General features: G+C 41.7%; 1 protein-coding gene across 3 annotated transcripts in view; it reads right to left on the reverse strand.

Annotated features, from left to right (window-relative positions):
- Window positions 1–642: 642 nt before the first annotated feature.
- The window catches only part of MAK (male germ cell associated kinase), a 120,520-nt gene continuing 105,287 nt past the window's right edge, over window positions 643–15,875 (reverse strand). For 2 of the 3 annotated variants that reach the window (XM_082259127.1, XM_082259128.1), the window contains exons 13-15: window positions 13,141–13,266; window positions 6,727–6,813; window positions 643–973 (exon numbers count right to left, since the gene is read on the reverse strand). In XM_082259127.1, the coding sequence (XP_082115253.1) occupies window positions 816–973; window positions 6,727–6,813; window positions 13,141–13,266 (371 nt within the window). In that variant the 3' untranslated portion in view covers window positions 643–815. The remainder of the gene's footprint in view (window positions 974–6,726; window positions 6,814–13,140; window positions 13,267–15,875) is intronic. The other variant, XM_082259129.1, reaches the window with a different exon arrangement.

Here is a 15,875-nt window from a genome sequence, read left to right on the forward strand (position 1 = left end):
GGGGCCTAAAAAAAGAAAAGCAATCTACAAGACACCTTGAGAGGAGGACAGCGATGGCCCATGTCACTATGACTGCTCTTACTGGGCCTTTTGGCTAAAGGTTTTCATTTTCATGGTAGTGAAGCAGCAGTCTATGGTAAATTTAGAGCTACCATGGCAGCCATTAAATAAATGCATTGAAATGGTAGCATGTTTTTACATGCGAAGGATCTGGCTTGTGCCGTCCTTGGATGTCCAAACAGGTAATAGATGGCGCTGACATAAGCAGAGGTGGAAGTGAGGTTGGAAATCAGTTTAGAGAAAACATAAGCCAAAGAGGAAGTATACTAAATACTTAACAAATCCCTTTTTATAAAAAAATGTATTTCTTTATGAGATTTTTTTTCAATTTGCTTCTCTCCAGCACCCTCCTGGCAGCCATTTACTACCACAACCAGAATCCAGTCACAGCTTCTGTTTTCACTAGGTAAGTGTTTATACAGTAAGTATAAAATATTGTATAATACAAATATTAGCCATGATTCTTTACAAACTCAACAGCCTCAAGCTGTCAGCTGTTAAGTGTCTATGTCCACTGGAACATGGTATAACTGCACAAATTAAGCATAGATGACACATTTCTCTATATATCATTCCAATAAATGTATTTTCAAATTTGGTTTTCTTAAGCAAATTGGTCAGCTTTGAAGGAAACTTGCAAAATAAAGTGTGCACAATAGCTTTGATGGAAAAATTTGGCAGATGATGTTTCTGGAGAAAATCTTGAGCAACAACAGTTTTAGCAGGGGATGTAAACTAAATGATCTTTGCACACATCAACGATGGCCACCATACTTGGCAATCCAGTCCGTCCTTCCATGCACTGGCTGAAGTGGTTGAGCTCGGTTTAGCACAGCAAGGTTTTTATTTGCTGGCTTGAAGGGTGGGCCAGGTAGCTGAGGCCGCACAGGTTTTGTTTTCCACGTGTCAAAATCTAAAACAGACAGGAGACATCAGTCATTAGACAGTAAGCTATGTATTGCACTTCTCAACTACCATGGCTTCTGTAATGAGGAGAGATTGGAAAACAGGACTGCATAGTTCTGGGACAATACAAGGTAATGAAGTGAAATATCCTGAATATGTCTTGTCCTACACATTAGTGATCAGTCTTTTCAGCTACAGTGATATCACTTTTTTGTTTTCTCGAAATTCCTGCTTCCCTATGTACCAATATACCATTAATGTACCTCGGTTGCAGAAAAATAAAAGCTTCCTATGTGTTTTACTACAAGACCTTACCTCAGCCCCTGGTGTGTTCCATAGAAAAGTTCATGACTTCCTGGTATGTAGATTTAGGACATAAAAACCAGTAAGAAACAGGAAGCAGTTTACCAGCTGGCCTCATTAGCACACACACCCAGCACCCATCAACTATGTTTGCATGGCATGGGCTACCGTGGCTGCTATGTTTGCAAGGCTTCCCCGCGCGTTTCTCCAGAAGGGCCCAGGCGACATGATAAATTCTTTGGGGCTGCAGGTTGGACACTACTGATGTACTGCAAGGGCCTGCCTGATTGGATACAGAGTGAATGGAGAGATAGGTGTGTCCTCCTAGTCCACAGGTGTCAAACACAAGGCCCGCGGGCCGAATGTGGCCCTCTCATCTCTCCTGCAGCACCCCCTTGTCTCTGCGCCCCCTTGTCTCTGTAGTCTGCAGCAGAGAGGACAGAACTCCTTTGCCAGATCCTGCACTGCTCTGTGCAGCTGCAAAAAGGCTCATCTTTGCCCCCCCTTCTCAGCAGCCTGCAGCAGAGAGAAGGGCAGAACTCCTGCAGATCCTGCACCTCTCTGTGCAGCTGCAAAACCACCTTGCCTCTGCCCCCCCTGGTCTCAGCATTCAGCAGACTCTGGAAGCTGACTCCAGCCCTTCTCTGGTTCACCTCCAGACCCTGCACTTGTTCCCAGATGCACCCGCATCTTCTTCCTGGCAGCAGCACAAGGTAAGTGGGTGCATTATGCTGTAAGGAAGGGTGGGTGACTCTTGACACCTGATGGTGGGGGGTTCTTGACATCTCATGTAAGGGGACGTGGGGTGCACTGGACATCTAATCCTACAGATATAACCGGCCCTTTGAGGGCAACCATAATGCTGACGCGGCCCGTGATAAAATTGAGTTTGACACCCCTGACCTAGTCCATAGTTTTGGCAAATCTAAAGGAAATTTTACAGAGATTGTAAAATTGAAACATAGTTAATGGGTGCAGGGTGTGTGATAATGAGGTCAGCAGGTGAACCCTTTCCGGTGTCTTACTGGTTTTATGTCCTAAATCTATATATTAGGAAGTCATGAACTTTTCTAAGAAATACACCAGGTAAGGCCTTGTATTAAAAAAACATAGAAAGCTTTTAGTTTTCTGCAACAGAGGTATTTTAATGGTACATTGGTACATAGAGGAGCTGGAATAAGGAAAAAAAAAATATAACGTGAACTTAGCCTTTAAGTCACAGAGTACTAAGAGGTGATATGTGTGTGCCCTTCCTGGCTGCTGCAGCATTAGGCCCCCCTGTGGGAGCTTCCCTAAACTCCCCTTTCCTACCATAGACTTGGGCCACCTTTTAGATGCCAGTCTGACACAATGTAGAGCATGCAATGCCTCTTCCTACCAGGATACTTTGTAAGCTCGCAGGAGCAGGCCCCTCCTGACCCTGTTGTATTGTATCCCTTTATTTTGTAAAGAGCTGCGCAAGCTGTCTGCGCTATAAAAAATCCTGTATAAAAGTGTTGCCTATAACAACCAATCAAACTCTTCTATTCATTTTATGTTTCATTAGAATAATTAGATAAAGGATCTGAAAAGTTGCTAGAAACAATACAGACATACTGTCTCCTTCAGACTCTTTCGTATATATGAGATTGAAAGCTAAATGCTCTGTGCTTATGCTTCATATTCCTCTGTGGCTGCATACTCTTTAACTACCACTAGATGGCAAAGACAGAGCAGGACCCAACATACTTCAAGACTGAGGGATTTACAATAAAAAATCAGCTCTCTGGTTTATCAGACTATGCTTCACCTTTAAATTATATGTCCGGCCAAAACTGTATGCCTGCCTGTTGTGTTTTACAACTATCTGGAGTTCTGTTATGTAGATTTTAGCTCATTTACTGTCCTGCTTGCAATGGTTTGACGAGAAAAGAAGTGAGGGAAAATCTGCAACAGGAGCAGTGATAATACTCTGATAGTAATTCTAGCCCTTCTCTGCAGTCTGTGTTGCAGTTAGAGATTTTCTCTTGCTTTCTGCATTGGGAAATTATCACCAGAACACTAAGTGAGGAAAAATCCCTCTAATGGTGCTCCATATAACAATAAACACTTGACAGGGGTTCTAATCCTTCCCTACTCCATCCAAAACGAAAAGAAAAGTATGGTTGGACATACACTTTAACTTTTAGGGTGACTGCTTCCAGCAGTCAGGCATTGTAATACAATTCTAAAATGAGGACCCACTTGTGTATGTCATAGCTGAACATAATGCAATGGAAGCGTTGCCTTTTACAATGTATGTAAGCTGTGCTGTAATCCCCATAATATAGTGGAGGAGGTGGGCACAGGCACCCAGTTGTGTCGGGTGCTAGGCTTATATGAGCTGCTCTCCTACTGCTAAAAACCAAGGTTACAGTATTATCTGGTTAGGTTTAGTTCTTTCAACCAGTCCTCATTATAATATAAAATCCTTCTTTTCCAGTAAACTGGATTTCTTCTTTTCAAGAATGTTCTACTTTCAGTTAAACTGAAGAAAAACAGTTCTGTCTCTGAACAATTACTTAAAATAATACCTGCTTTAGCTTTTGTTGGCTTTCATCAAATAGACTACCTGTCCTCTGCCATAGAGTAAAAGTACTGTAAATGCTAAGAGTTCTGGAGCAGCTGCGTATCTACCCTGGAATAGACAGGGTTTCCTTGCTGAAATTAAGGTCTTTAAATGCCAACAAATCTATTCAAGCTTGGATTTATAGACCTATACCGTTCTTCTCCAAGCTGCTCCTCCTTGCTGCCACTCAACTGTCAGTTGCTGGACATGAAACTGAGCCATCCACACTCATAAACTCAATGCAGGATTAAAAGACCACCGCACACTGATGGGGTCACTGGAGTCCATGTTTATTGTATAAAACAGGGGTGTCAAACCCAACTTCATCGAGAGCCGTATCAGCATTATGATTGACATCAAAGGGCCGGTTGTATTTGTAATACTACATATTGAGAGTATCCTACCCATCAGATGTCAAGAGTCCCCCACCCTCCCTTACATCAAAGTGCATCCCCTTACCTTGTGTTGCTGCTGGGGGTAGAGCTGGGAAGCAGAAAGTGTAGGATCTGGAGGAGGCCCAAAGAATGGGCTTGAGCTCTAAAGCAGCTCTAGGAGAGGTGTGAGGGCCACATGAAAGGGCCTAGAGGGCCAGATTTGGCCCGCGGGCCTTGTGTTTGACACATGTGGTATAGAACAACTAATGGCAGTCCCTGACCTGGGACTGCCCCATCCAAAATGTTTTACCCAATAGGGCTTACTAATAGAGATGCATCTCTACAAATATTCACCTATTAGGCGAAACGTGTTAAAGGGTGGTGGTCCCGGGACGGGGCTGTCATTACTATGCTTGTGGTTGTTCCATACAATGAATGTGAATTCCAAAGACCACAATGGTGTGCAGTGGTCTTTTATTTCTCCAACTAATAGATTCTTTGATCAGGCATTCTTTTCAACAATGCTCTTAATAATGGATTATTAAGAAAATACAAAATCTGCTCTATTCTGTTACACTGTTATCTGTGGATGATGTCAATTATACAATAGGAGCGCCTAATCCATGTCCAGACTAGCAATCTAACAATTCTGTCATTAGCTAGAAGGCTTATTCAATTCTTTAGATTCGTTGTGGGCTTGTTTAAGTCCTTTTGGGTTTCGCTGCCTAATTTCAGAAATGGTTTTATGAGCATGAAAGAGCACTACATAGTTACATACATAGTTACATAGTTAGTGAGGTTGAAAAAAGACATCAGTCCATCCAGTTCAACCTATGATGTGTGTGTGTGTTTGCTGTTAACCGTACATTGTATACCTCTTTATGTTGTGGTCTTTAAGGTGCCCATCTAATAGTTTTTTAAAACTATTAATGCTCCCTGCTGATACCACTGCTTGTGGAAGAGAATTCCACGTCCTTACTGCTCCGACAGTAAAGAACCCCCTACGTATTTTAAGGTTAAACCATTTTTCCTCTAGTTTTAGTGAGTGGCCACGTGTCTTATTGTATTCCCTTTCTCTGAATAGTTTGTTCCTTATGCTAGGGTCCTCACCAGTACAGTATTTGTACATTGATATCATATCCCCCCTCAATCGTCTCTTCTCCAGAGAGAATAGGTTCAGTGCTTGTAGTCTTTCCTCATAGCTGATGTCCTCCATTCCCCTAATTATTTTTGTTGCTTTTCTCTGGACTCTCTCTAATTCCAGCACATCCTTCCTGAGGACCGGTGCCCAGAACTGGACAGCATACTCCAGATGTGGCCGGACCAGAGTCTTGTAGAGTGGGAGAATAATCTCTTTATTTCTGGAGTGAATCCCCTTTTTATACATGCCAGTACTTTGTTGGCTTTGCTTGCAGCGGCTTGGCATTGCATGCCACTGCCAAGCCTGTTGTCCACCAGTACCCCCAGGTCCTTTTCCATCTTACAGCTTACATCAACTAGCAATAATGCCAATACAAAGAGCATTCTCTTTCTTGACTTTAAAATATTTGATGTGGCACACAAGTAAGGCACTATGAGCAGGTTATCAGGCAATGTAAAATAAGTATATGATGAAAAAAGCATAGGAGAACCCTTTCCCTTTTATCAGTTATTATGTAGTACTCACAGGGTTGTTCTCCAGAACCATTGAAATGTATTTTATTAATCAACTTGTTTTTGAACTAGACCGACAGTCAACAATCTATCTTTCTCTTTCTTTTCAATTATATGACATTTTTGACATTTGACGCTTATATAGTGCAATATTGCATTTTTATTTTTGATTTATCTCTTTCCAATTGAAGTAATTCGTTTTATTACCCTTTGAATATGTACCACAATCCTTGTAAAATTCAGATTGTTCTCCTTTATTTTATTCAAAACAAAAAAACTAATTTGACAAGGAAAAATGCAACGGAACTGTTCACTTTAGTTACATTTCAAAATAATAAGTAAAAAAGAACAGTTGATTTTACTTGCAAAACTCAACTTTTCCTGTAAAGAAAGACCTTGCCCTTGCCCCTCCTGATTCCCGATTAGTCCTCCTGTTTTATGGGTGGACTCACTGCGCAAAAGGTTGCCACTGGAGACAGGAGAGGGAAAGACCGAGCTTGACTTTACAGGAAAAGTCAAGATTTGGATACAATTTTCTCTGCCTATGGATTATTAAATCTGCTGATTATTTTTCCATGCTGTTTTTACTGAAGGTAACCTTTGCTTATGTACTTTTCACCTTCTTTTTTTAATATTATCCAGGTTTGCAATATTTTTTATTTGAGCACCGACCTATGCCAAACATTTCTATGTATGTATATTTATATTGTGACATCTCTGAAATCTCAGGATATTATCTAAACTAAAAAAAAAGGTATAGTTGTATCAAATCTTTCTAAAAATACATAATGACAAGACCAGGACTAGGGAAAGAGGGGGTAAAATAGACAGAGTGCAGATTACCTGAGCTATTCTCAGTGACTAATTTTGGGCAGCTGGGTTTAGGTTTAATAATTTTTGGTTTACCGTTCACAGCATCACTGGGTAAAGCTAAAGGATGAATTAAAAAGGACAGAAAAAAAACACAAATAAAAGTTGAAGAAAGAACGAATAGTAGAAGTAGTAAGAAGACAAAGAAAAGTGCTGTGCCGCAAACAGAACTATTTGAAAACATGTCTGAAAATGCTGTCAATCAACAGTATAAAAACATAACTTAGAAACTGTAGTTAATAAATGTTTTTCTATGCTTTTCCCACCATTGGCTGTACCCATTTAAAAGGGTCCCCTACAAGCAAGCAACCCTAAAATGCTGGGGCACCACATTCTATATTGCAGCAATATACAATGTATTTGGTGTGAGCAGCCGCCATTCAGCACATTCCAATTTTAAACTGTGCAAAAAAATTATGCACGGAAGTGCAAGACAATACAGCATTGTAAATCCCAATATGTTGTAGTACCATATATACTTAGGCTGGCCATACATTATACAATTTTCTTGTCCAATTTCCTTTACATTTACCTTAAACTTTGTAGTGCAAGGGCCTGCCCAATTCCATACAAATTAAAAGTGTTTAGGCTTGGCCTCCTATTTTATGGTTTTGGTAAATCTAAAGAAAAATTGTACAAGAAAATTGCATAGTGAATGGCCAGCCTTAGGCTGCTTACACCATTCGACTACTTTAATGTGTGCTGCACTCAGGACTCAGCAAGCACAACTAGGAGATTGGGTTACAACAAGGGCTTCTGTTGATGGGCTTTGGGCTGTGTCAATGACTCGGCTTTAGACAGCAGTTTAAAGGAAGTAAACCCTCCTACTGTTTTCAGCCAAGCAAGCTGCCATCTTTGCCTCTGTTTGATCTTTAACTGCCATAATGCTGCACATGTGATCAGTTATGACACCAGCCATTTGATGGTTTGACAGTTTGGTTGAGGAAACATTAAATGTAACTGTTTTTTGAAACTGTTAGGCCCCTTTCACACTAGCAGACCATTCAGATCCGCCTGTCAGTTTTTCAGGTGGATCTGAACGGATGCCCCATGCATCTCTATGGGGCATCGGATGTCAGCAGAGACATGTCCGCTGATATCCAATCTGGTCCGTCAAATCTGGAGGGATGGAAACCCTGACAGCTCTGTCTCCGCACACAGCGCAGAGACAGAGCTGCCATCCGCCTGCTCAGCGGATCGATCCCCCGCTGAGATAAACGGAGTGCGCCGGCGGACTCCCTTTTGTGAAAGGGGCCTTAAATCGATGAGTTTACTTCTGCTTTAAGATCCTTTTGAGATAATTCAAAATTCATTGACAGGTGCATTCAACCTGATTTGACCTGTTTCAAGCTGCTTTTGTATTCCCATAGACTTCTATGGGGAATTAAACATTTATGACACAAACAAAGGTGACACAGGCCCCGAGTATTATTCTAGTCCATGGGTGTCCAACCTTTTGGCCTCTCTGGGCCACATTGAGTGTAGAGAAATTTTCTCGGGCCGCATATAAAATATACTGTATACTATAGTTAAGGTATGTAATAAAAAGCCGCCATGCCCCCCGCACTAATTTAACACAACTAGGAGGATGATCAAATGGAATCAGTATACAGAGATTTACTTCTTCTGAGAGACAATAAAGGAACACTCTAACCACCATGACAACTTCAGTGATTTGAAGTGGTCATGGTGGTAGGAGTCAGAAACACTGCACATGCTCGCCTCCCCTCCCCTCCGAGGCAGCCTCTGCCTACTGTTAGTTGCAAGCTGCTGTGGCCGTGCCCCTGACCTGACTTTCTTCCTCCCCAGCAAAAAAAAATTGTCAGGGGGCAGTGGGCCGCATTGCCTGCGGTTCCGGGCCGCAGGTTGGACATGCCTGCTCTAGTCGGTGGATTCCATGAATTCTACACAAAGAAAATAGACCTTGTTCTGGAATCTTGTTTGATACCTAACATGCTTTGGGAAAGGGTCCTCATTAGTGACAGCTTTAAAGGTTACACTTTGCTATTCCTCTACTGATTGCTGTGTCTAATTCATGAAGTTACCAGTAGATATTACAAGCCACATGCAGAGGCTTTGACAAACTGCCCTATTATGCTGGCCATAAAACCAACAAATGGAAATAAAATCAATCATTCAAGCCAAATATTTTAACCCATTTTAAAGTACAGTATACCATAAGGCAAATGTTTTTCTACATATGGATATCATGGGGATGGCCTGTTGGGTTTTTATTTTGTCTGTATCCCCATTGAGAAGATTTACTCTCTAGGCATGTGACGATATCAGATTTTCATGCTGCGATTAATTGATTAGGGTTTTGTCACGGTATACGGTATTATCACGGTATTCAATTATTAAACTTAAATTATTAAATTTCTACCTCACTTCAATTTCATTACTGAATTTAGGGACTTTGGCTCACTTTTGCACATAATTATATAGTCAGTCAGTACAGACTCTGTGAACCAGGTCTAAAATAGGTCATCAAGCAGTGTCTGGCCTACCTGGTGATGACTGGTCCTGGCGCTCTGATCCGATGGCCTGGTCATTAGGGGCTAAATCCTTGTGGCCCAGAAGTGGTTAAACCTGCAGGAGGAGCGCTGTTTTTATTTGTAAATTACTTTTCACATGCTTTAGGCCTAGTTCACATTTATGCGGGTTGGCGGTTCACATGTATGCGGGTTGGCGGCCCACATTTGCACAGGCATAGCAGCCCATTGATTTGAATGGGCTGCTATGCCCTCATTTTACGCAGAAAAAAGGTGCATGCAGCATTTTAAAAAAATGCAGTGGCCTTTAAATCCATCCTACTTCTGCACCATGCGACTTACCTGCAGTTCCTGCTCTGGCAAGCTTTCTGCGTTTTTAAATACATGGGCCCAGCATTTAAAAACAGTTTGCGTGTGCAGGAACTGCAAGTAAGTCGCATGGTGCAAAAGCAGGATGGGGTTCACCGCCACTGCATTTTTTAAAATTCTGCATGCAGCTTTTTTCAGCTGAAAACGCAGGCATAGCAGCCCAACCCCATTCAAATCAATGGGCTGCTATCCCTATTCCTGTGCAAATATGGGCCGCCAACCCACATACATGTGAACCGCCAACCCACATACATGTGAACCGCTAACCTGCATACATGTGAACCAGGCCTAAAGCAATAGTAAAGTAATTTACAAATAAAAACACCGCTCCTCCTGCAGGTTTAACCACTTCTGGGCCGCAAGGATTTGCCCCCTTAATGACCAGGCCATCGGATTGGAGCGCCAGGACCAGTCATCACCAGGTAGGCCAGACACTGCTTGATGGCTATATAATAATGTAATGTGGGCTGCTATGCCTGTGCATCTATATATATATATGCTGCTATGCCCGTGTATGTATTTCTATCTATCTATCTCTCCATCTCCATCTCTCCATCTATCTGTCTATCTATCTCTCCATCTATCTGTCTATCTATCTCTCCATCTATCTGTCTATCTAGTGACAGTGTATGGTAAAAGTACTTGCAGACGCTTGTAGAAGGCACTGTGTCTCTCACTGTGTCTCTCTGAGCCCGGGAAGGAAGCATGTGGGTGTGTGCTGAGTGGGAGCTGTCTGATTGGTTACAGGGAGGAGCTAAGTCTCTCACTCTAGGATCATATTACCAGAGCTGTTTTCTATTGAGTGAGTGAACTGCTGAGTGAGGAATGAGTCATCCAAATGTAACAATTCACAAGTCAGACTGAGGAGCAGAGAAACTCGGTATTTTAAAAATGCCACAATAACAATACTGTGGGTATGCAATACCGCGATATATCGAATTACCGAAAACCGGCATATGTCTACTCTCACTACTTGTAATGGAACCCACTGCCACTGGGAAACAAGGTGACCGCAAATCCAAAATGTTACAGTCACCATCAGTTCAGAAATAGAGGGGGTATTTACCAATGGGTGCCTTTGTTCCATTCACAAATGCCGAAGTTTGAATTTCCCCAAACTTGGGAAACATTTGCACTTACTTCCTGTTGTGTTTCTGTTAACAGTAAATGTTGGGAATTCTTCCTCATGGGGACACAAAGGAGGAGATTTACTAAAACTAGTGCACATGACAGAATGTTGTACAGCTGTGCATAGTAACTAATCAGCTTCAAGGTTTTATTTTCAAAGCTTAAGGCCCCTTTCACACACGCTGTCCGTTTGTCCGTTTTTCATCCATCCGTTGACGGATGAAAAACGGACATCAATGTATCTCTATGTAAAAACAGATGACAACGGATGATCATCAGTTAACATCCGTTTTCATCCGCTTCCGTCAATGTCCGTTTTTTTTGAACGGATGAATGCCCTATTTTTCATCCGTCAAAAAAAAACGGATCGGACGAAAAACGTATGACAACGGATGAAAAACGGATGACAATGGATGAAAAACGGATGACAACGGATGAAAAACAGATAACTGACGAAAAACGGATGAAAAACGGATAACAACTGACGAAAAACGGATGAAAAACTGATGAAAAAAGGATAACAACTGATGAAAAATGGATAAAAAAGGATGAAAAATAGATGAAAAACGGATGAAAAACTGATACATTTTAAAGTGACTGAACTGATGAACTGAACGGACCGTATGTGTGAAAGGGGCCTTATTGAACAAGCTGACGATAGAAGCTGATTGGTGTGCTCCAGTTTTGTAAATTTCCCCCAAAGGGAACAATAAAAATCTAAAGACTTAAAAAGAAAATTGCCAGGTGTTGCACTTCAGCTGTGCACTATTTGTTCAATTGAACACAAAGGTAAATTCAATAAGATTATTTTCAATCTGAAAGCTCTATTGGAAGAAATAAACAAAAGTATTCATTTCAGATTTGCTTGTTTATTCCACGCATCGCACAGTACACCTGATATTTTTTTAGAATTTGCCAACCTATCAAATCTCTTTCACATGATTTGATGGTTGAAAACAATCGAGTTGGTAGTGAAAAATTATCAAAAACTGATGTATTTTATCAGAGCCTCAAAATGACTTTTTCATCAATGTTATCAGATTGATAACTAGATAGCCAGTATAAGATGCATAAGCAAGATTGATCTTTTCTGTTAGAGGATTTAGCCCTGGTTCACAATGGTGCAGCTTTGAACTTGCACTTCAATGCAATTTTAAGCAGAAGATAAGTGCGATTTGCACCTCTGATTTCATTGCGGCTTGCGACTTTGTTTATCAGAAGTCTATGCAAGTCACAACGAAATGAGAAAAAAGTAGTGCAGGAAGGAACCCTTTTCAAAGTCGATGCGACAGGAGTTGTGGCAATTTGAACGGTTCCATTGCTGATAATGAGGTGCGACTTGTAATGTGATTTGGAAATGTCAAATCACAATACAAACCGCAACGGTGTGAACGAGGGCTTATGGTTGATTTGTTTATTAAATTTAACAGTTTATGTACTATACTTTTTTGTGACTATTTCTTTGCTGAATATACAAGGACCCAGGATAAGTAGATGCAGCCTAAGAGTCCTTTCACATGGGCTTTCTGCTCGGCGGACTCTGTTTTGCTCAGCGGGGATCGATCCGCCGATCCCCGCTGAGCAGGCGGGTTACAGGTCTGTTTCCGCTTACTTTCAGAGACAGACCTGTCAGATTCCCGCTCTCCTCTATGGGAGATCGGAAGAAAACGGACCGCCTGTCCATTTTCATGCGATCCGATCCTACAGACGGATTTCCATCCATCTGGATTTGATAAACAGGATCGGATCGGATAGCAGGCATGTCATAGGAGGTGCATGGAGCATCCAATCAGGTCCGCCTGAAAAACTGACAGGGGGACCTGATCGGAAAGCCCGTGTAGAAGGGCCCTAAGGCTCCTTTCACACTGATCAGTTTTTTCTCCGTTTTTGCCTTATCGAAAGCAGAAAAAAAATGCATGACCAATAAATCCTGAGGAGCTCTCCACACCAGTCAGTTGCGTTTTTAAAAGTCCTGCATGCTGCATTTTTGGTGCATGTTTTGTGTGGTTAAAAAAAAAAAAAAAACCTCCCCATTGAAATGAATGTAAAGCGCATTAAAAGTGCTGTAGAAACACATAAAAAATGCACCCATGGTTGCGTTTTTGGTGCATTTTTGGAGTCACATCACCTTTTTTCACAGGTGCAAAATGCACTGGAAACATGGTAAAAACGCTTATGCAATTGTACTGTGTTTTTGCAACAGAGAAGTGTGAAATCAGTCTAAAGCACTAGTTTACTATCAGTAGGATTCCAGACAGCCTCTGAGTTTGGCAAGATTGCTTTTCAAGACAGCTGGATTGGCGCTATTATCTGGAACTCAAATGTGCTAACCCTGACCCATACACCATACCTCTCTGTCTATTGCCCTTATGTAAATATTTTTCACACAAAATCTTACTTGTAGCTGGTGGAATCGCTGCAAGCTGTATCCTCTGGCCTGCCGAACCAACCTCCTTCTTGTGAAAAGAAGGAATGTATCCTCCTGTGGTGTTGTATGTAGGGCCAGCAAATCCTGCCAGTGTACCTGGAAAGAGGAATTAAACTGTCACGTGAAAGTATCTTCCAAGATATTACATTTAGAAGTTACCATTTAATGGATAGCTATCTATTTGTTCACTTTTTCTTGGCTAAGTTGATATTCTAAAGAGGAAAGCAAAAGAACCCTGGGTCCTCTTCAATCTCAAACTGTTTTTTTTTTTTTTTAATAAATGTTCTAGCACCCAGTATTGCCCTCTGTAATCTCCAGTTCAGCAATCTCCCACCTAAAGTCATTATAAAGGAAACATTTTTATTAAAAAAAATAACAACCATGTCATAGTTACCTGCTCTGTGCAATCCTCTTCTTCTTGGGCCCCCCACAGACACTCTGGGCCCTCCTCCTTGCCAAATGCCCCCATAGTTTGCCACTTCCTGTGGAGGCATTTGTAGGTGCTCGCTCATGAGCCAGATCTCTGCGTCCATAGGACACAGAGCGCAGCTCAGCCCCGCTCCTGCCTCACTGGCTTAAAATTGACAGCAGTGGGAGCCAACGGCTCCTGCATCTCAGGAGGGAGAGACCTGGAGAGCCTCGGGTCTTGTGAACATTGCTGGATCAAGATCGGGCTTAGGTAGGTATTAGGGGGGAGCTGCACACTAAAGGTTTTTTTTTTCCTACATGCAAAGAATGCATGAATGTAAAAAACTTCAGTCTTTACAACCATTTTAAGCCTTGTACACACAATGAGAATATCAGACAAATGATCGCCCGTTTCCTTTTTTATTTTTTGCATGCTAGTCTCATGTCAAAAATGAAGAGGTAGCAAAAGAATCCCCGACGAAATTCTACAAAAAGTGGGTGTGTTGGATTCAATACACGTCCACAGCGGAATTCACTTGTATCTGCCAATAGTAGATCTTGTCATCTGACTCCTCTCGAAGACAACCATAGCTGTGTGCAGAGGTCTCCTTTATCAAAGATCCCTTCCGCTTTTGGTTTGGCCACTGTTATACAGTAATACCTCCAACTGATACCCACGCACCGAACGTCGACGCTTGATAAGGAACAAACGCCCGCTTCCTCTCAAGCTATGGATATTTATGGTTGCTTAATTACCCCCTTCCTCTTTTCTCCCTCTTCCCTTTTTTTTCTTTTCTTTTTTTCTCTCCTTTCTGCCCCCTCTTACCTTACCCCCTCCCACCCCCCTCCCTTCAGCACCTCTACTCCCCTCCCCTCCCTTATTATCACAGGATGCTTACTTGCCGTCCAGCTTGCCCTGTCGGCACGCACCCTCAGAAAATTCAACATCCCCGGCTTTTTACTCCGCATCTTGTAGACAACTATTCCTACCCATTCCTGGATGCCAAACACCCAGGATATGGGAATGCCCTAGGACCCGCTCCTTCCGACCTGAAGTTCACTCTCTGAGGTCCCCCGCTTTCCATAGCCCTTTATACCTCTACTCCTGACCAATATACTGTTATGTTATAGATCTCTGGTCGAAATACCACTTCCCATACTGTGGGGGGTATGGGATTGGTCTTCCCCTCTGAATAAGGATATACTTCTGATGTCCCCCCCTCACAGGTGTTTTGATACTACATGGAAGATTCCCACCTATGTCGGGTCCTTGTTATATGCACACATTGCTAACATAGGTTAGTTGTCCTTTGTTAGATCGTATTTTGACCTTGTATTTTGTTCTTACTCTGTTTTACTGATATTTTTGTTTGTACTGTACTTACGATTTTCAATAAAATTGTTTGGAAAAAAAAAAAATGAAGAGATAACTGAAGTTTAAAAAATTCTCATATGTCAGAATACAACTTCGGAAGTGATGTAATGTATTGTATTGCAATGGATTCTTTAATTTCGTGGTCTTGGTCTTCACATTTTTTTCGTATGAATACTGTACCGATAAAGCGAAAATCGTACGCTTTGGTATTGTACAAGAAAAAAGGTTTGCGTTTGTCTCTTCAGTTAATTTCCCATGAACTGTCATAAACAGCTCCCGAAAGCCGTGTAAGAACTATCAGATGATCGCTTCAAAAGCGGTATTTTTAGTCCAATTTTCTCATTGTGTATACTAGGCTTTAGACAATTCCGTTTACACCTGGATAGATGCTGGCCTCCCACTGGTCTTGTTGTCATCTACTTTTTTTTGTTGATGTCATCACACCTGTATTGTGCAATTACAGTGCAGCACCAACATCTAAATCATCAGATGGGATGTGGGCCCAGGTGGAAGTATCTGACCACATTTTAGCCCCGAAGAGCAGAGGACTGGGATGCTGCAGATTAAAGTGTGTATTACTGAGTGTATATTTTTAAAAGCCAGCTAAAGATGAGGAAGAGAGGGGCAGTATTGTGTAAATGGGTAAACTTTTTATTACCTGTTTATTCCAATATATTTCTATCAGTTTCCATTATTCTGAATTGAAAATGTTCACACTTAATGCAGAAACAATGCAATGCTCTTTGTAAACAGTTTCTAGTTAACCAACATTAAACATTTCCAGTAGGGCACACTGTATACTTCAAAAGTCTTAAATTATAAGGCAAAACTTTGGATGGAGGGCTGAGGGGTTAGAATAACTGCTAAAGCCCCGTACACACGCATCGATTATTGGCCGGGAATTTTCGGCCAACGTCCGGTC

The sequence above is a fragment of the Pelophylax lessonae genome (assembly GCF_965119305.1).
Source record: "Pelophylax lessonae genome assembly, chromosome: 5".
Taxonomy (NCBI): domain Eukaryota; kingdom Metazoa; phylum Chordata; class Amphibia; order Anura; family Ranidae; genus Pelophylax; species Pelophylax lessonae.